We start from the raw sequence: 27,241 nt of genomic DNA, 5'->3' as shown, positions 1-27,241 counted from the left end.
CATCCAGCTTCATCTCCGACATTATACAGCTGAAGTGATACACCACTCAGTACTACTATAACTTTGATAAAGAAATGTGGTTACAAATGTGGAGATTTTAATCAAGATAATATCCTTTCAAAAGAAAACAAGAACCAATGAGAACTAACATTTTCAACATTGAATCATAGCTAAATGCAGTGTATCTAAAATAGCTTATTAAAATGTATATATCCAGAAGATAAATCCAATTACCTGTTTTGTGTAGCTCAAACGATGTGTCAAACTGATGCCCTGCTGCGAGAAGAAGTACAGCTAAATTTATCCCAGAATGTATTGTTGGCTCTGATTCAAAAGCCTTTCCGTACCTTAAACAGATGTTCCAAGGTTAAAAAAAGCTTCACACTGCATGACAACTTTTGAATAAATCTCACAGAATTTAGTTAATCAATGACTGTACACAACTTGCAAAGTGTTATAAATATCTGGTCAAGAACTATTCACTCCAAATTTGTTTAGGCTTCAAAGAGAATTTCAGTTGTCTACAAATTTATCTCTTATCAGTGATGCTAAAAATGCTTGCAACTGACATCTACCATTTCAAAGACAGAGTACATCCAACTGGGGATAAACTTCCTCAATAGATTTTGAGTGTATGCAAAATCCTCTAAATTCAGTGAGCACATTAGCATGTCAGCTCCCAATGGAGTATTAATAAACACCCAGAACTAAATGGGAATTATGAGCACAGGCTTGCCCACCCACCCAATCCATCAAGTCCCCACATTTTGCCAAAGTATAACGACTGACATTTAGCCATTTAATGGATACTTTCAGTGCAAATGGGAACAAATAGGGTAATGACAGCATTATAAGGATATGCTTATCCTTCTAAACATCAAATACTGGTGTTTTTCAATCCATGGGTATCATTGCCACTAATTCAAAAATCTTTTTACAAATAAAAAGCAAAGTTAAGTAGTTCAGGTCATTTAATACTTTTGTTTGGATATTATTCTACGGCTGCACTCATAGGGTGAACTTTGTTTAGCACAAGAAATAGGACAGAATCACAGCAGCTATTCATTTTCAAATGCATGCATCTCCTTGTTAATTTTCACAAATGATCCAAAGAGTCTGCTGGCTTTCTGTCTAACAATGAAAAGAAAAATGTTGTTGCTGCATAACAAGCAGAAATAGTAACCAGAGTCAACACTTTCAACGTTTCCCCTCTACTCCAATACAGTATCAATAAAATTCGGATAGCAACTCCGAAACAAAATTAAATGGGAGAAAAGCAAGGGAGTCCCAAATGAGAGTCTAACTTCATTTTTATTTCAAGTGAGGTTCATACGCATGACGTGGTAGCGTGACATATGCAATTCATTTATTTTACACGTAGTATTTAAACGAACAAGGTTTAATCAAACAATATATTGACATTATTCAAATATTACAGAAATATTAAATACACAGCATTCTGCCCTGCTTAGCTATAAACTCCAACAATGTCAAATGCATCTCAACTGTACACAGTATAATACATAATACAACTACTGCATAGACATGCACAGCATAGTAAATTTTAAATTGTCCCATTTAGGCCTAAAGATGTAATCACTGTGGAGGATTTCTTACACGTGTGGGATAACATCTTTCCTGACAAACAGGGTGACTGTGAAACAATCTCAGGTTTGGGGGCCTCCTCTATGGTGGTTGTAGGATTTGACTCTGGGGCCATAGGAAGTGATTCTGACACATCTAGATGCCTTTCTTCTGGACATGTTATCATCCCAAACAGTGCATGGCAAGCTTCACTGGACAACATGGATCATGAGGTGTGAGTACAGAGTCTGATGTCACCATTTCCTTTACCTTTTGGAAAGCCAGCTCACCCTGCTTTGTCCATTGCCATTTCTTCCCGATCTGTAGTGATGAGGTCAGGAAGTGGAGCTCAGTAGCCAGGTTCAGCAGGAACTTCTTGTAGCAATTGACAAATCCTAAAAAGGACCACAACTGTGACACAGCCCTTGGCCTTGGGACATCCACCGCTGCTTGAATTTTCTCAGCACACTTGTGTAATCTTGTGCATCAGTGGTGTGACCACAGTTAGTGATGCTTAGTTTAAATAATTCACACTTGTTGCATGGTGCTCAGAGCCCATAATCTTCTAATCTTTTTAACATGTCTTGAGATTTTGGAGAAATTCCTTGTCATCCTTACTGGTAATAATGATGTCAATCCAGATAACTCTTGAGTCCCTGGGCAGCCATGCAACACCTGATCCATAGCTTTGAACCAGAGTGCAGGTGCAGATGCTACTCCAAAATAAGCCTATTATAGTGATAAAGCCCTTTGTGCGTGTTTATGGTGAGAAACACTTTGGACTCTTCTTCTACCTTCATCTGGAGGTAGACTGCCACTAAGTCCACTTTGCTGAAGTGTTTTCCTCCAGAAACGTTTGCAAAGATATCCTCTATTCTGGGCAGAGGATATTGATCTGATTTCAGTACTGGGTTGATGGTGACCTTAAAATCACCACAGATCCTGACAGCCTCATTCTTCATGATTACTGGGACCACTGGCATTGCCCATGGGCTCCACACAACCTCGAAAATAACTCCTTCAGCCTCTATTCGATCTAGCTCACTGGCTACTTTATCACAGATGGCATAAGGTACTGGACAGACTTCGCAAAACTTGGGTGTGGCATTTTCACTTAATGCTATTTTACCCTTGATATGCTTGGGTTTTCCAGTGCCATTCTTGAACGCTGCTGTGGCATCATCCAATGCATTTAATTTATTTTTGGTTGACTCTACTGCAGCTGATGTGGCATGCAGATGGCTGCTGCATCTCCAATCAAGCTGTAGTTGTCTCTGCCACTCATGACTCCATGAGCTGGCCCTCCTGTTTTTACCACATACAAGCTCAATGTGGCTTCTTAGTCGTTGTATTTCACATGAGTTATCTTTTCTCCAGTATAAGTTCTTAGTCGGGTATCTGCAGGTTTCAGTTCAGTATCTTTGAAATGCTGTTCAAACTCATTTTGTGGAACAACTGGAACAGCCAAGCCAGTGTCCAATTCCATTTTAGTTAATTTGCTATTCACTTCTGGTGTAAACCATATTGCTTGTCTCCTGTTAGTTTTCACAATATAAATCTGAAGGCCACTCAGTCCTGCTGTGTCACTCTCATCATTACCAGGTTTTTCCATCAACAGCATGCAATTAGTGTTCTTTTTGAAACTGCAACTTGACTTTATATCTTCTTCTAACAACACACATCAAAGTTGCTGGTGAATGCAGCAGGCCAGGCAGCATCTGTAGGAAGAGGTGCAGTCGACGTTTCAGGACGAAGGGTCAGGTCGACTGCACCTCTTCCTACAGATGCTGCTTGGCCTGCTGCATTCACCAGCAACTTTGATGTGTGTTGCTTGAATTTCCAGCATCTGCAGAATTCCTGTTGTTTATATCTTCTTCTCTTCCCTGTGCAGTCTGTTTATTTTTGTCTGCCCAACATGCTCTTTGTATGCGTCCTACTTTGTTGCACTTTCTGCAAGCTTTGCCTTTAAATTTGCATTGGTCTGGTGTATGTGAGACCCTGCCAACAGTAACACAGTTTGTTCAGCCAGACAGGTTTCTGTTCAGACACTGCTATTTTGTCCATGCTCTTTCATTCCACACTGCATCTCAGTTGTGTTTCTGCTGTTTCCATTGATACAGCTATTTCAACTTCTCTTTTAAATGTAAGTTGTTCTTCAGTTAGGGGTTATTTTTGAAGGCTTTCTTGTAAGATTCCACAAACTAAATGATCTCTCAGTGCATCAATATGCTCATGACTGAACTGACAATACTCAGACAACTTCTTCAATTGAGTCACATACGTTGAAATGGACTCCCCTTCCTTTTGATTCCACTTATGAAACCTAAAGCATTCTGCAATCAACAAGGCTTCTGTTATAAATGTTCCTGCATTACTTTCATGACATTAGCAAAGCTCATTTTGGCTGGTTTGGTTGGAGCAGTCAAATATCTAAACAAACTGTGTGTCTTTAAACCCAAAGCACTCAGCAAAACTGGCATCTGCTTCTCATCAGCTATTCCATTTGCTTTAAAATACTGCTTAATCTGCTCAGTATACAAAACCAGTTACCTCTTGTGCAACTGAACAATGTAGCAGCCATTTCTGCTTTTATTAAATTTATGATTATCACCCGGTATTCACTGTTCATGAACCTGTGAATTCTTCCATTTTCTGCCTTTTATTATAACTTGGCTATGTCTGTCTCCTTTTCGGAAGAAGCACATGCCGTGCTGTTTTTTTTAAACTTGAAATTCAACAGGTAGGTAGTCATCTTGGGTTAATTTAAAAAATACTTCATTGCCACTGTTATGTTTTGTAACTCCAAAACATAAAACTAATTGAGGGAAAAACAAGGGAGTCTGGAATGCAAGTCTAACTTTGTTTTTACTTTAAGTGAGGTGTGTATGTATGACGTGGTAGCGCCATTCACGTATTTTTACATATAACCCATAAAGATTTATTTAAACAAATAATGCTTAATCAAGTACATTTACAATCTTTCTCAAATATTACTGTAATATTAAATACAAAGCAACGGCATTGATACAGAGCTCCACTCGTAGCTCCAGTCCCAAATACGTCAATAGTACATCTGCCTTGCGTGGAGATCACAACGTATATTAATATATGACGGACAGAGGATAGTGGGCAGTGGCTCAGCTCCATCGTGGGCACTAGCCAGGGCATCTTCAAAAGATAGTACTTCAAGAAGGTGGCATCCATTATTAGGAACCCTCACCATCCAGGCTCTTCTCATTACTCCCGTCAGGGAGGCAGTCCAGGAACTGGAAGACCCACACTCAATGTTTTAGAAACAGCTTTTTCCCTCCACCATCAAATTTATGACTGGTCCATCAGCCATGAACACCACCCGGCTCTTCTGCTCTCCTTTTTCACTGTATATTCACCTTTATATTTTTTCTTGTAACCTACAGTAATGCTTATGTAATAAACTGTAGTGCTGCTGGAAAGCAACACATTTCACAACATACATCCACTGATAATAAATCTGATTCAGATTTCCACTTTTGATTATTTGTATTTTCCCAGCTGAAATTACAGGAATAGCTGAAGCTAATTATGCTCAATGTCAAAGCTGCATTAACACTCCAATGATTATACACCAATGGACAATTTTGTTACTTATTCTTGTACCCCTGCATCTGGTGTGACAAAACCGGCTGATCATATAGGTGCAAAAATGACAAGCCAAATTCACCTGCTGAGTTTACTCAATGACTATAAGACAGAAGCACAATTCTTTTGCTCAGAATGACTTAGAAAGCATGACTTCAAACTTCTTTTGTGGCAGGGAAAATCTAGCTGAATGAATGATGCAAAATAAGCCATTGCATGCTTTGTGTTGGGGCCTGTCACTGTGGTGTGTGAGACCCAAGGTGGTGTGAGGCCAGTGGAGCAAAACAGGGAGACGGGCAGGTGATAGATGGTAGACTGCAAAGTGGGGCATGGGGGGAGGCAGGTCAGTGCAGCGAGGTCTGAATAGGGCTGGGATAGGGACCGGATGAAGTATTGGGTGAGAAATTAAGGACAATAAAGCTTGTGGGGGTATGGGGCTCCAAGAGAGACTCTCAGCAAAATGCAAGTTCTTAACTTAAGAGTACATACCACAAGCCATTTGCAAGCTCCATATCCTGTCACAACTTAGCCAATGCTCAAAAACCACTGAGATCGGGATTAGTAGGGTGATGAGGAAAAGGGATTTCAGCCCAGATACCACAGGAGTCCTGAACTCATGACCAGTACTTGGAAGAGAACATTAAGAGCTGTGAGTTGCAGGGACCCGGACCCCATGCTGAGGTGGGTCTAAGTTTTCTTTCCGCCAATATGAAAAATGGCCTTCTGTGTTGTAGGTTTTCTGTGATTTCTGGGTCTTCTGATATCCCTGAGGTAGATGTCACATTTGTTGTGAAGGGATGCCGCCACTTGAGTGACATTACGTGCTGTTGGGCGCCACTGTGCGTGTCCAGAGGCCTCCTTGCAGTAACTTGTCAGGTACATGGAGTATTGAGCAATAACATGAAGTTCACTGAGGAAGCAGCACACACCCAATTACATTCAGTTTTCCAAAAACCTTCTGTGCTGTGGTACACATACACTTCATGCTGCACGATAGAGTTTCAAGCCCATCCCTGGTTCTTGTCTCCCTTCCTCTTTCACACCCTAAAGCAAACATGGTTCTGTCTGCCATCTTTATTTGGAGCAAAACAAAATTAACTGTGATGTTATTGCATCTACTTTGCACAAACTGGGTTCAAATATGGTACATCTGTGGAGTCTATAACGTGGTGTGAATACTAACCAGTAAGCACCGTTGTCTCGGCTTTCGGTATCTTGAAAGCCAGAATCCAGAAACATGTCTTTGTAGATCCTTCCTAAGAGGCAATAGATGTCAGACGGAACTTGCTCCTCTGATTGCACCATTGGCAGTAATATAGCAATGGCGCTTTGCCGATCTCCTGAAAGATTTCTCCTGGAAAAACATCATAAAGAATGAAATTATAGACAGGTGAATGATAAATCACAGAATTTGTATGGAAATATACAATCAGAAATTGCTTGTCAATCTTCTGATAGCACAGTTAACATTTGTTAGCAAGTTAGCAAGTGTTCCATAGAAGTTCTTTTAGAAAGTCTCAATTAAAACTTTCTATAATGTTAATATACAAAGACTGCAGTGCACTGAGCAGTCTCTCTACATTGCCTTTACGTGGCCTCGCTGAGGTGGTGAACTGATTAAAAACAAAGGCCACTATGTTTAAATCAATAAATGCAACAATAATCTGAAGACACTTTGCTAGAGATCTGTGTGAATGACGGAGTTGGTTTAGAATGAGATTAGCCAGATGCAGAGGAATAATCTTCCACCTGTGCCTTCTAATGTTCCCACATAAATCCCAGAGAGCTCATCTCAGGAAAAAAGAAAGCCATAAAATCAATTTACAGACTCACACAGCTTCAATATCAACCTTAAAATGAAATAGTCCAGTACCAAAGGCTTTCTGAATACCTAGCTACTTTTCTTAATGGAAATGTTAATTATTAGGAGATGTTGTTTAAGACGGGGGGCAAAGTTAAAAGAGATTTGTGAAGTGAATGTTTTACACAGAAAGTGGTGCATGCTTGCAATGTGCTGCCTGGGAGTTGGTAGAAGCAGATATGATAGCAACACGTAAGAGGCATTTAGAGACAGAACTGAAGAAACTGGAAACAGAGAGACAGGGGCATGCACACAGATGGGATCAATTTAGACTGGTATCATGGTTGGCACAAGCACAGTGGGCAGAAGTAGCTGTTCCTGTGTCACCCAGTTCTATGTTCTATGGGATTGTATGTACCAGGAGCATTTAGGCTATCTTCAAAGGAGCGGTAAGCGGCTTCATTGAGTGCTTCTATCTGTGGGATATAGGCACTCCCACAGAGTCTCCAGGAAGAAATTCTTGAAACCTGTCCCAACGACAATTAAGGCCTGGTGATAGACTGGTGTGTAGCTTGGTGAATATAGTGCTTTTAGCTAGTAAAGGTTATGCACTTTGAAGGTACTGTCAAAGTAACCTTTCTGAGTTGGTCTGGTGAACCTTCAAAAGTCAAAGTAAATGTAAGGGGGTTTCGACTTTTATGTTACTGCGGAGGCTAATTAAAATGGCATCTTTGTTATGTTAATCTGGGGAATGCGGCTTTGTTGTGTTAAACGCTGAGAAAGTTTGCGCTAGCAGCTTGTTTTTTCTTTAGAGTCTGATAAGAGAGTGCTATTAACCAATTGGGATAGTTGTTATGGTTTTGGTGTATTTGAAGATACTGTATGCACGGGGTTTTGGGGCAGAAGGCGGGAGAGCAAGACAGAGAGTAGACGATGTACTGTGATGTCCGCTAACGGGGTCGGATCCCGAGGAGGACGTTCGGCAAGGAGACAGAGACGGACTCGTGTGGAGCGTCTGGTCGACCACCATTGGTGGTCCCAGGCGGCCGGTCGAGGGGGTCCGAGGGGGTCGCAGGGTGAAGAAGAAGGTCCTTGAGCTCCAATGGTTTTGTGCACGAAGAGATTGAACTTTGATAAGTGTGGCGCCTTTTATTTTCCTTTTATATTTTATTCTCTCTTAATTATATAGTTCCAGTAATATCTGTAAACTGTAAATCATTTAATTGCATCTGGTGTATTGTCTGTTATTTGGGCGGGGTGGGGTACCTCACACAGCATCCACACAAACGAGTTATCCAGTTTGGCGGGGCCGAGGCTGTTTCCCTAGACGACAGCGAGCCGAGCGACCCTGAGGGTGGCCAGGTGGGGCTACATAAATTATTATCTCAGTACATATGTATTACCATACACTACCTTGAGATTCATTTTCTTGCAGGCATTTACAGAAAAAAAGAAATGCAATAGAATTTTATGAAAAAAGACTAATCATGAACAAAGACTGACAAACTCCAACTTGCAAAAACAAACTGTGCACATACAAATAATACTGAACACATGAATATCTTTGAAATTGAAAGGAATCTTGACTCCAATTACGAGTATGAAAGGTATACTATGGAGTACGTAAGTGCAACATTTATTTTGTTAATGGATGTAAACTGAGTTAGAAAGGAAGATAGAGGGAACCATAAGGAAGGATGGAAAAAGACAAATACAGTGGGTATTAGTCAAATCACAAACAAGAGAAAATCTGCAGTGCTGAAAATCCAAGCAACACACACACAAAGTTCCCGCAGCATAATGTGCATGTTGCTCAGTTGGTATTAGCATTGCATTTGCAATAAACTTTCCCAGTAATGCTTGGCTAAAAGCCAACTGGAAAGAAACACAAATCAGCAAGAGCGAGATATTCTGAAAACAAAGAAGAACTTCCTGAAGTATTGATTCTGAGTTGTGTATGTTACTCTTTAAATACTTTGCAGTTGATTGCACTGAGCTTAAAAAACAGTCACTGACATTTGTGTGACAATCTGTGCAGTTGGTGGAAGGTCAGCGATTTTATGAATACAATACTTGAATATTATTGTCACTGGTAATCTGATTTTCCACCAGGAGTTAGAGGTTGCACACATAAACAACTGAACAGACAGAGTAAGCCACCAGTTCACTCTCCAATGTAAAACACTCAGCCATCTTCACAACAAACTGTGGAAAATTAAAACAAAAAATAAGTTTTTACCTCTGGCACATTAGAATTTTGTTTCAACATGCTGCAATTTCATGCATCAATTGCATACTCATGCAATAAATGCACACTCATATCATGAACTGAATGAACTCTCTTTAAAATGTGGCCAGACATGTCATTGAATTCAAAAGACTTTAATTTGAATGTAAAATTAACACTTAAATAACTGCCACCTACAAAGTAAGATGCAAGAATAATCTATAATAAATTGAATACTAACCATTTATAAAGAAATGTTATTCATGGGAAACATAGTTGAATTTCTTATTGAACTCCCAAATGTAAGCAAGCAAATCTGCAAAAATAGCAAACACAGATCTGTGCCTGAGATACTAAATAGTTTTCAGGCCTATTATTCCTCTGATAATAATAGTTTATTGTTGTCCAGTTAGTCACTTCTGCCAAAAAAAACCAGAATAAGGCAAGTATTATTCTACTTACGGAACTAAAAATAGCTAAATCTCACGCAACAAAGGCAGACCATGGAAACTGTTACAATTTTGGACACATCTTTCATCAGAGTATTTAAATTAATTACTGAGCATACTTGACTGTATCCTTTACACGTACACTGGGAAAATACAAATAGGATGTATAGAAATGCACAATGCAAAAGATGTAAATGAAACAAAATCACATGCAATTTAATGATCACACACAAAATGCTGGTGGAACGCAGCAGGCCAGGCAGCAGCCATGGGAAGAAGCACAGTCAACGTTTCAGGCTGAGACCCTTCATCTCGGCCTGAAACGTCAACTGTACCTCTTCCTATGGATGCTGCCTGGCCTGCTGCGTTCCACCAGCATTTCGTGTGTGTTGCTTGAATTTCCAGCATCTGCAGATTTCCTTGTGTTTGTGCAATTTAATGATTGCTTGTTGCCAATTAATTCTCTTCTTCATGCTTGTAGCTGTTAGGAAGTCTCAGTCCATTTATTCCTTTCCATTATTTCATTTACACAAAGCACATGGTGATCTCTACAAGAATTCTCCAGCTACAGGAACCAGTTGACAACACTGACACATTCATTATCATCACAAATCTGAGATGCCTAATAAGTAAAAGTCAACAGAATCTTTCATCCTGGGGCAAAGAATACCCCTACCCAAAGTTGCAGAAGGATATCTCCTCACCTCTTAGAATATCCTCTCATTTCCCAAAGTATTTCATTGACCAAAGTAATAAATGTGGGAGTAATCATGTGGTACATGTTCTGAATTACTTGGATACTTTGAAATATATGATTTTTAGGATATTTTGAAACAGGTACGAGAACAGCAGGAGACATCACCTGTTGTTCTCCAGTTCTTTAACCTCAAAACAAAATGTTCTTTCACATTGCAATAATGAGAAAGCCATAATTCAAAGGATAATGGGGGGGTAGCTTAAGAATTGCCTTTATGTTTACCATTGATAAATTATCATTTATATACACCCAATCTATATGAAGCTTAAGACTCAATGGCGTCATTAGCATTTAACAGCAATTTTAAAATAGTGGCTCCATGTGGAATAGTGAGCAATCCTCCAAATATCCAGAGTGAGGTTTCAGTATACTACAACTATTTCGAAACGAAATATGATACCAATCTGATCAATTTAGTAAGAATCCATGTTTAATAGTGTCATAAGTACAAAATAATTCAATGAACTACTATAGGTCATAGAAGGTCACGGAAAAATCAAGTTCACTTGTACACGAAAGAAATGGCTGCAATGAAAGGCGCACAAATGTCTCCATTTGTAAGTCTTTGTAAATATAAAGTTTTTGATGTACAGTTTGTATTTCAGGCTATATGCTGGTTTGCTATGATTATGCTACACATAATACACAATATTAGACGGCCAGTACTAGAAACACTCAGCAGATAAGGCAGTGTTTGTGAAGAGGTTAAAAAGTTAACCTTTAAGGTCTCTGACCGCAGAGTCAGAGACATAGCAGAGAAACAGGCCTTTTGGCCCACCAGCTCTGTGTCAGCAACCACGCATCCATTCTTACACTGATCCTTCCTGGATCCACTTTATCCTAGTCAACCCCTCAGAGATCTGACCACGTTTCTACACATGCGGCAATTTACAGTAGACAACTAAACTACCAACCCAGACAATGTGGAAGAAAACCAGCGCACACAGAACAAAACCCACATGATCACAGGGAGAATATGCTAACTCCAAGACAGAGGTTAGAAATGAACCCAGTGCAATGGAGTTAGGAGGCCACAGCTCTACTAAATATGCCATAGTGTCAGACCTGCTGAGAACTTCACATTTTTCCTGATTTCCAATATGCAGAGCAGTTTAGTTTTGTATCAAAATAAAGGCTTGTTTGAGCGACTAATATGCAACATCATTAATCATTTACAGAGCTAAATGTTGTGTATTTAATATTGCAGTAATATTTGAGTAATATTGTGAATATATTGATTACTTATGCATCCTTTGTTGTTTATTACAGGTTATATGTAAAAATACGTAAATGGCATACGTCATCACGCCACCACATCATATGTGCACGCCTCACTGAAGTAAAAACTAAACATACACAAGTTATCCCCAGCTCCGTGCTTTTCTTTTAATTAGTTTTACACTTTGGAGTTACACAGAATAACAGTGGTGACAAACAAGTTTTAAAAGAAACTCGAGATGACTAACTACCTGTTGAAGCACAACAGATTTTTTTCTTCTCAAAGGGGAGAGAGACAGTGACGGAGACAGAGACATTTGAGTTAAGAAAAAAAAGCCTTCATAGCTGCCTGTGGCAACAAATTCCACAGATTCACTACTTTCTGGCTAAAGAAATTCCTGTTCATCTCTGTTCTAAAAGCATGACCTTTTATTCTGAGACTGTACCCTCTAGTCTTAGACACTCCCATCATAGGAAACATCCATTCCCTATCCACTCTATCAGGCCTTTCACCATTCGATAGGTCACCCCTCATCCTTCTGAATTTCAGTGAATACACACCCAAAGCCATCAAATGCTCTTCATATGACAAGCCATTCAATCCTGGAATCATTTTCATGAACCTCCTTTGAACCCTCTCCAGTTTCAGCACATCCTTTCTAAGATAAGATGCAAAAACCAGCTCGCAATATTCCAAGTGAGGCCTCACCAGTGCTTTATCAAGTCTCAACATTACATCTTTGCTCTTATATTCTAGTCCTTTTGAAATGAATACTAACATCACATTTGCCTTCCTCAGCACGGACTCAACCTGCACATTAACCTTTAGGGAATCCTGCACGAGGACCCCATGCCTCTTTGCTCCTCAGATTTTTGTATCTTCTCTCCATTTAGAAAATAGTCAACCTTTTCATTTCTTCGACCAGTCACTTCCCAATACTGTATTCCATTTTCCACTTTTTGCCCATTCTCCTAATCTAAGTCCTTCTGTAGCCTATTTCCTCAGAACTACCTGCTCCTCCACCTATATTTATATCATCTGCAAACATTGCAACAAAGCCATCAATTCCATCATCCAAATCACTGACATATAACGTAAAAAGGATGTCCCAACACAGACCCCTGTGGAACACCACTAGTCACTGGAAGCCAACCAGAAGAAGTTCCCTTTATTTCCACTCTTTGCCTGTTGCCAATCAGCCACTGCTTTATCCATGCTAAAGTCTTTCCCATAATACCATGGGCTTGTATCTTGTTAAGCAGTCTCATGTGCGGCACCTTGTCAAAGGCCTTCTGAAAATCCAATACACAGCATCAACCGAATCTCTTTTGTCTATCCTGCTTGTGATTTCTTCAAAGAATTCCAAGAAATTTGTCAGGCAAGATTTTCCCTTGAGGAAACCAGGTTGAGTACAGCCTATTTTATCATGTGTCTCCAAGTACCCCAAAACCGCAACCTTAACAATCGACTCCAACATATCCCAACCAGAGGTAACACTAACTGTCCTATAATTTCCTTTCTTCTGTCTCTCTCCCTTCTTGAAGAATGGAGTGACATTTACAATTTCCAGTCTTCTAGGACCATTTCAGAATCTAATGATTCTTCAACGATCATTACTAATGGTGCCATAATCTCTTCAGCCACCTCTTTCAGAATCCTGGGGTGTACACCATCTGCTCCAGGTGTGACGAGAATACACATAAAATTAAGATGTTTGCTGGCCTGGGTTAGCATCAGTGACATCAGCAGTTGGTCTGCCACCTGTCCTCAGGGGGAAGGAGAGATAAGGAACAATGAAGCAGCATGTGGAGGTGTTAGTGAAGGAGCCATCAGTCTGGGTATTGCCAAGATCGGCTCCCCCTTTGAACCCTGAACTGTTTGAAGTGATGGACAGGCGATACCCCAGCAGGGGGATAAAAAGGGACAGGTTCGCTAAGGCAGGACACACACGACACCCGAGGTAACGAGACCCTGGAAGCGGTGCGCCTCTCACGAGTCGGTGGGAAGTACCGGGCCATAAACACACAGGGTGGAAAGGTACGATCAGCGGGAACCCGGTGTGTGTCCACCCTCACTTGGGTGCTGGGTTCACTGCAGAGGATCGACCGCATCTGGAGGAGGGGTCACAGTCGGTGACTTCAGGTGACATCACCAAGGACCTGCCCAAAAAGCTGCTTGTGAGCCATATCGCCGGTCTGTGAGTGGAAGCCGTGTCTGAATGATCAGTCGTTCCCGTTCTATCTCTCTCTCTCCCCACGTTGTCCATCGCCATGGCAACGATTACTGCGAACTGAACTAAATTGGACTGAACTTTTGTGTCACTTTGAAATTTGGTCATTTACCCCTAGACAACGATAGAGCTTGATTGATGCTGTTATCTTAATTCTGTGCACATGTGTGGTTATCATTGCTGAACTGTTGCATTTATTGTCCTTTCGATTACTGTGTTGCTTGTTTCTTTAATAAAACTTTCTTAGTTCTAGTAATCCAGACTCCAACTGAGTGATCCATTTCTGCTGGTTTGGCAACCCAGTTACGGGGTACGTAACATAAGTGGGGTTCTCGTCCGGGATTTTGAACGCTAAATTTGGGACGGAGTAAATTGGTTGGGTTAAAATTCACGAAAGAAAGAAAAGACAAACAGCAGAAATGGAGGCTAAGGAATTTATAAAGGCGCCGACCTCGGAGGCACTAGAGGATGCCAGGAAATCGGAATTGGTAGCTGTGGCCAAACGGTTGAATCTTGCTAAGGTGAAGTCGACAATGAGGAGAGAGGAGATACACAGAGCTATTGTAGAGCACTATGTATCTAAGGGTGTGTTTCCCCAAGGCGAGCTGGGAGTGGTGTCTATTGAAAAACCTGCTGGAGACGCGGTACAGGTACAGCTTGAAAAACTGAGACTCGAGCACAAGTTCCGGGTACGACAGTTGGAGAGAGAGGAGAAAGAGAGGGACAGACAGATGGAGAGAGAGGAGAAACAGAGGGAAAGGGAATTTGAGCTGGAGAAGTTAAAGATAAGGGCCGAGCAGGGGCTCGTGCCGAACCAAGGTGGAGGGTTCCGGGCGACCCAGGAGGTTAGGCTGGTTCCCCCATTTGACGATACCGACGTGGATCGGTACTTTCTCCACTTCGAAAAAGTGGCTATAAGTCAAGACTGGCCGAGGGATAAGTGGATTGTCTTACTTCAGAGTGTACTGAAAGGGAAAGCCCAAGAAGCTTACTCCGCTTTGTCCGCGGAAGATGCCCAGAGGTATGAGGTGGTAAAAGAGGCCATCCTCAGGATTTATGAGTTGGTCCCGGAGGCATACCGGCAGAGGTTCCGGAATGCGAGGAAGCAGTGGGACCGCACGTATTTGGAGTTTGCCCGTGAGATGCAGACATATTGTGAGCATTGGTGCGCCTCGAAGGGGGTAGAGGGGGATTATGACAGACTGCTACAGCTGATCCTGATTGAGCAGTTTAAAGGTTGTGTCCCTGAGGGTATGAGACCCTACCTCGATGAGAAAGAGGCAGCCACGTTAGCCGCAACTGCTAATTTAGCGGATGAGTATGCGTTGACGCATAAAATGAAGTTTGCCCCGAGTAAAGGCTACCAGAAGGGTAGTCAGGACAGCGGGGAGAGTCCGCCGGAAAAGTCAGAAAGTAAGCCGGGGACTAGTGAGAAGGATAAGGTAGACCGGGAGCAGTCTGGCAGGAAGTCTCCTGGGGTCGTCTGTTATAATTGTGGGAAAGCCAGACACTTTGCGTCCAGGTGCTTTGCCCCAAGGAAGGAGACGGGGAAAGGAAAAGCGGAAATTTTGAATGGCTGTATCGAGCTGTTAAGCGAACCGCTAGGGACGGTCAGGTCTGCCAAAATTCAGGAAGGGCGCGAGAGGTTTATCTCGGCTGGATTGGTGTCAGTTAAGGGGTTAAAACCAGTTCCAGTGCGGATCTGGAGAGACACGGGAGCGTGTCAGTCACTAATACTGAAGAGTGTATTAGAGTTTAGCTCAGAGACCCAGACTGGGGAGGTAGAGGTCAAAGGTGTTGGGGAAGGGACAGAGGCAGTCCTTTTGCACCAGATACACTTACAAAGCAACCTGGTCTCTGGACTAGTCACGATCGGGGTGAGGTCCGAATTACCGATGAAAGGCGTGGAAGTTTTGCTCGGTAATGACGTCGCCGGGGGAATCGTGTTCCCAGTCGTGAGATTGACGGGTCAGCCTGCCAGCAGTGAGGCTCCGCCCATGGACTCACAGGTTCATCATGGGGCTGCGGTAGTGAATTTAGCTGAAACGTTTCTGCCAACCTTGTACGAGAAGGGGGTAGAAAATGAAAAGAAGGAGTGTAGTGAGACAAGAGATAGTGAGGGAGCTGGGACAGACATAGCAGTAGCCAGGAAAGAATTTGTGCAGACGCAGGAGCGAGACGAGGGGCTGATGATTTTGGCAGAGACAGCTCTCTCTGACACAGCTTTAACAAGGGAACTAGTAGGCTATTGTGTGGAGGAGGAAGTGCTAAGGAAGAAAGGGAGACCAAGTACCGTGCCTGCCGATGAGGAGTTGGGGGTGGTGCAAAAGAGTTATGGGGATGATAACATGGCCCACGAGGTACCCCCCAGTGGACATTTTGCGGTGCTGGAGGAAACAGTTGGTGGAATCATGAAAGAGGTTTACCGGCTGCCCAGGGGGAAGGATGTTATTGATCATGACTGACGCAAACTGAGACGGTCACAGGCTTTTGATATACTAACAAACCTAGTCGGTGTTAGCGTGGAAATCAATGAAGCTAGGGGCCCCCTGATAAGAGGAAAAAACCATTTTGAAATGATTAGTATGGGATCGATCAGATGGGAGAAGGCTATTGTTTTGGCCAGGTCTACTGATAAGGTCTCTCCCTTAATCCCTGAACAAAGCGAATCTTTAGCAGAAGTAATTAAACGACTCGCACCCGTGTGCTTGATTGTCCCGAGGCGATGCAAAGAACTGGGACGTTGGGTGATGTCACTTACAATAGGGCAGCCTAGCAAACAACATCCATATATAATGAGTAATTCAGTGACTAAAGGGCTGATGAACACAGAGGTGTGTATTGGCAATTTAATACGGCTGTCTGAAGCCAGCTTGATAGTGAACCTTGAAAAAAATGAATTCGGCCACACGAGGGTCACTTACCTGGGAATTGTGGTGACACAGGGACAACTGGCAGCGATGCAAGCTACAGGGCAGGCTATCGCTGATATCCCAACCCCGACAGACAAGAGGGCCCTCAGAAGGCTCTTGGAGATGGTGGGGTACTGTAGGAAGTTTTGCAATAACTCTGCGGTCACTACCCCTCCTCCTCCTACTAAGCCCATATGAGAGAAAACTAAGTCGGAATGGGACGACCCTTGTTATTGTGGTCCGGGACAAAACCAAATGAGAGGTTACATTGATCGAAATTCATCAGTGTTTTTGGCCACTATGAAGTTTGCTGAGTTGGAGCCTGGTCTAAGGGATTATTAATAACACATGTAAAAGGAACAGAAAATGCGATGACTGTCTGTCAAGGTGCTGACAACCTCAAACTCGCTGTGTTAGCCAAATAGCTGATAAAAATGTATATTTGTGTGTGTATCAAATAACGCATTCATGTTTGTAATTTTTACCTCCCAGTAAAAATTCTTAAAGGGGGGAAGTGTGACGAGAATACACATAAAATTAAGATGTTTGCTGGCCTGGGTTAGCATCAGTGACATCAGCAGTTGGTCTGCCACCTGTCCTCAGGGGGAAGGAGAGATAAGGAACAATGAAGCAGCATGTGGAGGTGTTAGTGAAGGAGCCATCAGTCTGGGTATTGCCAAGATCGGCTCCCCCTTTGAACCCTGAACTGTTTGAAGTGATGGACAGGTGATCTGGAGATGTGTAATGAAGGGACGGTAGAGAGTGCTGTCTGGAGCGGCTCCCCCTTTGAACCCTGAACTGTTTGAAGTGATGGACAGGCGATACCCCAGCAGGGGGATAAAAAGGGACGGGTTCGCTAAGGCAGGACACACACGACACCCGAGGTAACGAGACCCTGGAAGCGGTGCGCCTCTCACGAGTCGGTGGGAAGTACCGGACAACGCACAGGGTGGAAAGGTACGATCAGCGGGAACCTGGTGTGTGTCCGCCCTTGCTTGGGTGCCGAGTTCACTGCAGAGGATCGACCACATCTGGAGGAGGGGTCACAGTCGGTGACTTCAGGTGACATCACCAAGGACCTGCCCAAAAAGCTGCTTGTGAGCCATATCGCCGGTCTGTGAGTGGAAGCCGTGTCTGAATGATCAGTCGTTCCCGTTCTATCTCTCTCTCTCCCCACGTTGTCCATCGCCATGGCAACGATTACTGCGAACTGAACTAAATTGGACTGAACTTTTGTGTCACTTTGAAATTTGGTCATTTACCCCTAGACAACGATAGAGCTTGATTGATGCTGTTATCTTAATTCTGTGCACATGTGTGGTTATCATTGCTGAACTGTTGCATTTATTATCCTTTCGATTACTGTGTTGCTTGTTTCTTTAATAAAACTTTCTTAGTTCTAGTAATCCAGACTCCAACTGAGTGATCCATTTCTGCTGGTTTGGCAACCCAGTTACGGGGTACGTAACACAGGCAACTTCAACCTTCTGTTCCCCAAGAAACTTCCCTGCCAGCAATGAAAAATTCACACACTTCATGACTCCTGACACGTGACGCTTCCACCATACTGCTAGTGTCTTCCACAGTGAAGACTGACGCAAAATACTTACTCAGTTTGTCTATCATTTCCTTGCCCCTTATTACTACCTCTCCAACATAGATTTCCAGCGGAACAATATCCCCTCTTGCAAACACGAGGAATTCTGCAGATGCTGGAAATTCAAGTAACACACATCAAAGTTGCTGGTGAACGCAGCAGGCCAGGCAGCATCTCTAGGAAGAGGTACAGTCGATGTTTCAGGCTGAGACAGGACAAAGGGTCTCAGCCTGAAACGTCGACTGTACCTCTTCCTAGAGATGCTGCCTGGCCTGCTGCGTTCACCAGCAACTTTGATGAATATCCCCTCTTGCCTCCTTTTTGCACCTTACGTATCTGAAGAAACTTTTGGTATCCTCTTTAATATTATTGGCCAGCTTACTTTCATATTCCATCTTCACCTTTTTAATCACTTCTTTAGTTGGCTTCTGTTGGTATTTAAAAGCTTCCCAATCCTCTAACTTCCCAGTAATTTTTGCTCTATCACAGGCCCTCTCTTTGGCTTTTACGTTGGCTTTCACTTACCTTATTAGGTATGATTGTGTTATCTTTCCTTTAGAATATTTCTTACTCTTTGGGATGTATATATCCTCTGCCTTCCGAATTGCTTCCAGAAATTCCAGCCATTGCTGCTCTGCCATCATCCCTGCCCGTGTTTCCGTCTAATCAATTCTGGCCAACTCCTCTCTCATGCCTCTGTAATTCCCTTTACTCCACTGTAATAGATACACCTGACTTTAGATTTTCCTTCTCAAATTTCAGGGTGGACTTGATCATATTATGATCACTTTCCCCTAAGGATTCTTTAATCTTACCAATACTGGTTCATTGCACGACACCCAATATAGAACGGCTGATCCGCTGGTGGGTTCAACCACAATCTGCTCTACAAAGCCACCTTGCAGGCATTCTAGAAATTCCCCCCCATGTAATCCAGCACCAAATTGATTTTCCAAATCTACTTACATATTGAAATCCTCCATGACTATTGTAACATTGCCCTTTTGGCATGCATTTTCTATCTCACATTGTAACTTGTAGACCGCATCCTTACTACTTTTCACAGGTCTGTATATAACTCCCATCAGTATCTCTTTACCCTTGCAGTTCCTTAGCTCTATTCACAACTATTGAACACCTTCCAACATTATGTCACTCTTTTCTAATGATTTAATTTCGTTTTTTACCAACAGAGCCCCACAGCCCCCTCTGCCTCCCTGCCTGTCCTTCCAATACAATGTGCATCCTTGGACCTTAAGCTCCCAGCTAAAATCTTCCTTCAGCCATGATTCAGTGAAGCCTACAACACAAGACCATAAGATATAGGAGCAGAAGTAGGCCATTTGGCCTATCGAGTCTGCTCCACCACTCAATCATGGGCAGATCCAATTCTCCTAGTCATCCCCACTCCCCTGCCTTCTCCCCATACCCTTTGATACCCTGGCTAATCAAGAGCCTATCTATCTCTGCCTTAAATGCACCCAATGACTTGGCCTCCACAGCCGCTCGTGGCAACAAATTCCACAGATTTACCATCCTCTGATTAAAGTAATTGCTCCTTATCTCAGTTCTAAATGTACGTCCTTCAATCCTGAAGTTGTGCCCTCTTGTCCTAGACTCTCCTACAATGGGAAATAACTTGGCCATATCTAATCTGTTCAGGCCTTTTAACATTCGGAATGTTTCTATGAGATCCCCCCTCATTCTCCTGAACTCCAGGGAATACAGCCCCAAGGGCTGCCAGACGTTCCTCATACAGTAACCTTTTCATTCCTGGAATCATTTTCGTGAATCTTCTCTGAACCCTCTCCAATGTCAGTATATCCTTTCTAAATTAAGGAGCCCAAAACTGCACACCAAGTGTGGTCTCACGAGTGCCTTATAGAGCCTCAACATCACATCGCTGCTCTTATATTCTATACCTCTAGAACTGAATGTCAACATTTCATTCGCCTTCTTCACCACCGACTCAACCTGGAGTTTAACCTTTAGGGTATCTTGCACAAGGACTCCCAAGTCCCTTTGCATCTCTACATTTTGAATTTTCTCCCCATCTAAATAATAGTCTGCTTGTTTATTTCTTCCACCACAGTGCATGACCATATACTTTCCAACATTGTATTTCATTTGCCACTTCTTTGCCCATTCCCCTAAACTATCTAAGTCTCTCTGCAGGCTCTCTGTTTCCTCAACACTACCCACTCCTCCACCTATCTTTGTATCATTGGCATACATCGTAAAAATCAGCAGTCCCAAAACTGACCCTTGTGGAACCTCACTGGTAACAGGCAGCCGGCCAGAATAGAATCCCTTTATTCCCACTCTCTGTTTTCTGTCAATCAGCCAATGCTCCACCCATGCTAGTAACTTCTCTGAAATTCCATGGGCTCTCATCTTGCTAAGCAGCCTCATGTGCAGCACCTTGTCAGAGGCCTTCTGAAATTCCAAGTACACCACATCTACTGCATCTCCTTTGTCTACCCTGCTTGTAATTTCCTCAAAAATTTGCAGTAGGTTAGTCAGGCAAGATTTTCCTTTTAGGAAACCATGCTGGCTTTGGACTATCTTGTCATGTGCCTTCAGGTATTCTGTAATCTCATTCCTAACAATCAATTCCAACAACTTCCCAACCACTGACGTCAGGCTAACAGGTCTTTTGTTTCCTTTCTGCTGCCTCCCACCCTTCTTAAATAGCGGAGGAACATTTGCAATTTTCCAGTCATCCGGTACAATGCCAGAATCTATCAATTCCTGAAAGATCATTGTTAATGCCTCCGCAATCTCTCCAGCTACTTCCTTCAGAACCCAAGGGTACATTCCATCAAGTCCAGGAGATTTAGCCATCCTCAGACCACTACACTTCCTGAGCACCTTCTCAGTTGTAATTTTCACTGCACATACTTCACTTCTCTGCCACTCTTGAATGTCCGGTATACTGCAGATGTCTTCCACTGTGAAGACTGATGCAAAATAGGCATTCAGTTCCTCTGCCATCTCTGCGTCTCTCATTACAATATCTCCAGCGTTATTTTCTATTGGTCCTATATCTACCCTCAACTCCCTTTTATCCTTTATATACTTTTAAAAATTTAGTATTTTCTTTGATATTAGTCGCCAATTTCCTTTCATAATTTATCTTTTCGTTCCGAATGACCTTCTTAGTTTCCTTCTGCAAGATTTTAAAAGCTTCCCAATCCTTTATCTTCCCACTAGCTTTGGCTTCCTTGTATGCCCTCTCTTTTGCTTTTCATACATGCCTATCTGTAACTGTGCTACATGTTAATCGAACGTATTCAGTATACTGCACGCATGCAAGTATAACACCTTTAGTCTTCTATTCACCCTTTTCAATTTTGTCTGCCTTTATACTTTATTGTCGCCAAACAATTGATACTAGAATGTACAATCATCATAGCGATATTTGATTCTGTGCTTCCCGCTCCCTGGATTACAAATCGATAGTAAATATTAAAAATTTAAATTATAAATCATAAATAGAAAATAGAAAAATGGAAAGTAAGGTAGTGCAAAAAAACCGAGAGGCAGGTCCGGATATTTGGAGGGAATGGCCCAGATCCGGGTCAGGATCCATTCAGCAGCCTTATCACAATTGGAAAGAAGCTGTTCCCAAATCTGGCCGTACGAGTCTTCAAGCTCCTGAGCCTTCTCCCAGAGGGAAGAGGGATGAAAAGTGTGTTGGCTGGGTGGGTCGTGTCCTTGATTATCCTGGCAGCACTGCTCCGACAGCGTGCGGTGTAAAGTGAGTCCAAGGACGGAAGATTGGTTTGTGTGATGTGCTGCGCCGTGTTCATGATCTTCTGCAGCTTCTTCCGGTCTTGGACAGGACAACTTCCATACCAGGTTGTGATGCACCCTAGAAGAATGTTTTCTACGGTGCATCTATAAAAATTAGTGAGGGTTTTAGGGGACAGGCCAAATTTCTTTAGTTTTCTCAGGAAGTAAAGGCATGGTGGGCCTTCTTGGCAGTGGACTCTGCTTTTGTTGGACCAAGTCAGGTCATTTGTGATATTGACCCCGAGGAACTTAAAGCTTTTGACCTGTTCCACTTGCGCACCACCGATGTAAATTGGGTCGTGCGGACCGCTACTCCTTCTGAAGTCAACAACCAATTCCTTCGTCTTGCTGACATTGAGGGATAGGTTATTGTCTTCGCACCCTGTCACCAGGTTCTTAATTTCCTCTCTGTACTCAAACTCATCATTACCCGAGAGACGGCCTACAATTGTTGTGTCATCAGCAAATTTATATATTGAGTTTGATGGAAACTTGGCTACACAATCATGGGTGTACAGTGAGTACAGCAGGGGGCTGAGTACACAGCCTTGTGGGGCACCGGTGCTCAGAGTGATTGTAGAGGAGAGCTTGTCCCTTATTTTTACAGCCTGGGTCCTGTCTGTGAGGAAGTTGAAGATCCAGCTGCAGATCTGAGTGCTAAGGCCCAGGTTCTGGAGCTTAGGAATCAGTTTATTTGGAATGATGGTATTAAAGGCAGAGCTGTAGTCAATGAAAAGAAGCCCTATGTATGCATCTTTATTCTCCAGGTGTTCTAAGGAGGAATGCAGGGCTCTACATTGTTGACTGCAATTTTGCCCTATCATCAGCCTCTCCTTACTAGGAGTCTCACTACACACTAACATACATCTAGGCATGGTCAAAATGAAGGCCTTGGCTTGAAGCTTTATCCAGTGGCCTAGAACACATCGGCAGATCGAGCAGCTTGCTATGCACTGTTGAGATTGCCAATATGGCCAGAAAACACCCAGGAGCATCTTGGAGAAAAAAGAAGAAAGGTGTCCAGAAAACCTGTCAGAACTACTTCCTGCCATCCCAAAGTCAATTCCTACAGTCACCACGGAGCAGGCCCAGAACTTGAGATTGTTTCACAACCACAAGTCTCTCCTGCTTAGCAGTTATCCCACAAGAGTAAAGAGTAAAGATGTTATCCCACAATGATTAAATCTTTAGGTCTGAATGGGATAATTTAAAATTTACTATGCTGTGGGTAATTAATATTTCAGTAATTTTGTAAATATATTGTTTAGTTAAACATCCTTTGTTGTTTACGTAATTCGTTATGGGTTAAATGTAAAAGTACATGAAAGGCATAAGTCATTACGGCACCATATCATGTGTGCACACCTCACTAAAATAAAAACTGAATGTACAGAAGTTATCCCTGGCTCCATGTTTTTCTTTCAATTAGTTTTATGTTTTGGAGTTGCGAAACTTAATGCTAACAAAACACAGAAAAATAGTAATAAAGCTCTTGAAGGAAAAGTCTTCACAGCCAATTTATTTTATGCTGTAAATTTGTCAATGTTTTGAGTAATGCTAAATTTTCTACTCGAACAGTTAGAACCTGTGAAGCATTGCAACCCACAAGAGGATGTTAAAAATTTCAAAGGTGTCGTTTTAATGTATTATCAATCCAGGGAATGCATCCTTCTAAAAAAAGGCTATGATCTTCTGGGAAGATGATATGAGAGCAAGACCGTCTAGCCTTCAAAAAAGGATCAATTTATTGTCAAGTTTTAATAAACTGAATAGGACACGTTAGAAAACAGGAAGTAAATGGTATCGTTTTGAAACATTTGTTTTCACAGAAAAACCAAGCTCTTGTGTGCTTTGTACATGCACAGAAAATCTCATGACATTTCACATTGAGTTATAAACTTGATGTCACATGACACAGATGAGAAAAGATTACCAATGATACATCCAGCAAGATCTAAGTATCTAAAATTTTCAAAGCTATTGAGACCACCAGTATCATAAAAGACCGCAATAAGCTTCAGAGGAAAAGGGGTAACATTTCACAGAATCACAAATTGGTTACATCATGGAGGCAGGCCCCTTGGTCCATTGAGACTGTACCAGCTATATATACAAGGACACTCCACTTGCCCCGTTACCCATAACCCGACAAATTCTTTCTTTACAGAGACCTATCCAGGTCTCTTTTGACTCTGTGCCACCAAACCCTAAACACTTGCTGGGTAAAATGTTTTATTCCCTCTGTGCTGAACATTTGGTTCTTTTATCAATAACATTCATCATATGGGCTCTACGTGTTGGACGTCTCCTACAATGAGAAGAGCTTCTCTCCATCTACAACATCCCTCATCATTTTAACACCTCTAAAACAAGTGTTCTCAACCAGAGGTCAGTTAATGGTCTGTGCTCTAACAGATCTCCTCATAGACTCCTCTATTCAAAGGCAAACACCCCATGCTTTTGCCATCTGTCCACTTTACTAAGGCCTTTTATGTCTGGAAGTTCTACTGCAGGATTCCCTAAAGTTTATTTTACAAGTTGAGTTAAGGAAGGCAAATGCAAAGTTAGTGTCCGTTTCCAGAGGACTACAATATGAGAGCAAAGATGTACTACTGAGGCTTTTTAAGGCATTGATCAGACTGCATATGGACTATTGTAAACAATTTTGGGCCCCATACAGGGGAAAAGATACACTGGCACTTGAGAATCTAGAAGAGTTTACAAAAATTATCCCAGGAATAAAAGGGTTCACATACAAGGAGCATTTGATGGCTTTGGGCCTGTCCTCACTGGAGTTGAGAAGAATTTGCTTATTTAGAGATATACCATGGCGTAGGCTCGTCCGACCCTTCAAGCCCCACTGTCCCACCAACACCCAACAACCTGATTTAACCATCATCTAGCCACGGGACAATTTACAATGACCAATTAACCTACCTGGTACGTCTTTGAACTGTGGGAGGAAATGGATCACCCCAGGAAATCCCACATGTTCCACGAGGAGGGCATAAAGAGACTCTTTACAGAGAATGCCAGAATTGAAGTCTGAGCTTTCGCACTTGGGCAGAGCTAAAGCTGGCGGCAGAGGGCAACTTCTCTCAGCCCATCAACTGATGTCTCTTCTAATGTCTGCGTTTTCCTTTTCAGGGTGGCTGGGGTCCTGTCGGAGTGTTTGATCTGCAGTGGTACTCAAACTGCAGTTCTCCATGGCGGCGAGTTCCCATTCTTGGAGCTCGTCAATTGGCTGCATTTTTAATATGTCCAGTTTCAGCTTAAAGTCAGGCACCTTCAGGGTGTGGCTATGGCCCTGTGGACACGAATTCTTGCTGGTGTAATGAACTGAAGTGTAGCAGGAGTCGGAACATCGAAGGCAGCAGGAGCAGCTGTCAGAGGCCTCCGCACTCCGTGTGTGTGTGTGTGTGAGAGAGAGAGAGAGAGAGAGAGAGAGAGAGAGAGAGAGAGAGAGAGAGATAGATAGATAGATAGATAGATAGATAGATCCCTCTCTCAATGGTGAGTGAGACTTTACTGCTGATTCTCAAGTCGGGCAACTTGAGAAGAAAGTAATGCTTCAGACTGACTGTAACATCAAAACAGCAACTGCTTGTCTTCCCTTTCACTGTGGAAGGAGCGATATGTGTCTCTTCCTTGTTAGTAAGAGAAAGATTCGGTGGGATGTTGAACTGTTGGAGTGAACGTAGTTCTTGATGGCCTGTAGACCATGGTTTCTCTCGGGGGGGGGCTTTGCTGTTGCTTGCATGGTGGTTGGTGGGAGTGCTGACGCTTTCTGCTAGAATAAACGGGGGAGGGGGAGGGGGGTTAATGCTGCTTGTGCGTGGGAGTGGGGCAGGGGGCTTTGGGTTCTTACGATTCATTCTTTAGGGTATTTTTTCTGTTTTGAGGATATCTGCAGAGAGTGAGAATTTCAGGTTATATATTGTATATGTAATGCCATGGTTAAGATTTATACTGCTGTGCTATAGGTATTTCATCTTAGCAGTTTTCTGCAAAATCAGTGAGCCCAGTTGGTAGAATGTTTTGGTTTCGGCTAAGATTAGAAGCACTGCTTTTCAACTTAGGAATGTTGTGTCAGCCAATCAGGATGGTGGAATCTGGAGAAAGTTCTAGAGAGAGCGGGGTGGAGAGGGATTTATGACAGACAGTAATCTGGTTTGGGGTTTTTTGGTGTGAGCTGTGGAGCGGGACAGAAGGAAAGATGCCCGCAGAATGCCATGGGGAGGAAAGTCCCTGTTGCAAGAAGTGCTTTGTGCAGATGAAGTTCCAAGGAGGAAGGGTCAATACTCCCAAGAGAGAGGCAGCTTGTTCAAGATGGTCTTTGAGGGAAGTTTGTTCTGTTCACTCAGACCGTGGTTTCAGCGCCGTGAGTAACACTTACACCCGACAAGCTCCAATGGTCACGTACACGTTTAGACTGATCTAATTGTAACGGCCCTTTGTTTTCTTTCCTTTCTTTTATTTCTCTTAACGACTGTTTGATTAAGCTGAAATTAGTAAATATACTTTCTTTATAATTGTATGCGGTGTACAATCTGTTATTTCTTGCCAACCGATAATTGTGTATGAGCAGGATTTACACAGCATTTGCTCAAATCGAGGTTCCTTTAATCTAAACGATGTTCCTGTTTGGTTGAACCACAAATTATATTGACCCTGGATGCATAGTGCTCATGAAAGGTGGCCCTCTCACCGTTGAGTTGCGTGGCTGTCAGCAGAGATAGCTATCGAGACCAGTTTGTGTACCAGCCCGGTGAGGGGTTTGCATATGCATTCTCCGATATTAAATAGAATCATTGAACCCTGACACACCAAGCTGTAATAGGGGGGGTCTCAATGAAACCTTCCCATATTGAAAGGCCTGGGCAGAGTGGACATGGAGAGGATATTTCCAATAGTGGAGGAATCCAGGACCAGAGGGCACAGCCTCAGAATAAAAGGACATCCCTTTAGAACTATGATTTGCGGAGGGCTATTTCAAGGGCGGAGGGACAATTTTGAATGAGGTTGGAGATGATATCAGTTGCACGGCGACTC

The 27,241-nt window shown here is 42.6% G+C and overlaps 1 protein-coding gene across 2 annotated transcripts in view; it reads right to left on the bottom strand.

Moving 5' to 3' along the window:
- Positions 1 to 27,241, bottom strand: part of map3k5 (mitogen-activated protein kinase kinase kinase 5) — a 189,531-nt gene that overhangs the window by 103,864 nt on the left and 58,426 nt on the right. For both annotated transcript variants that reach the window (XM_072249338.1, XM_072249347.1), the window contains exons 7-8: positions 6,386 to 6,556; positions 235 to 347 (exon numbers count right to left, since the gene is read on the bottom strand). In XM_072249338.1, coding sequence (XP_072105439.1) covers positions 235 to 347; positions 6,386 to 6,556 — 284 coding nt within the window. The remainder of the gene's footprint in view (positions 1 to 234; positions 348 to 6,385; positions 6,557 to 27,241) is intronic.

This window comes from Mobula birostris, chromosome 2, assembly GCF_030028105.1.
Source record: "Mobula birostris isolate sMobBir1 chromosome 2, sMobBir1.hap1, whole genome shotgun sequence".
NCBI lineage: Eukaryota > Metazoa > Chordata > Chondrichthyes > Myliobatiformes > Myliobatidae > Mobula > Mobula birostris.
This window is presented reverse-complemented; position numbering and strand designations above follow the sequence as displayed.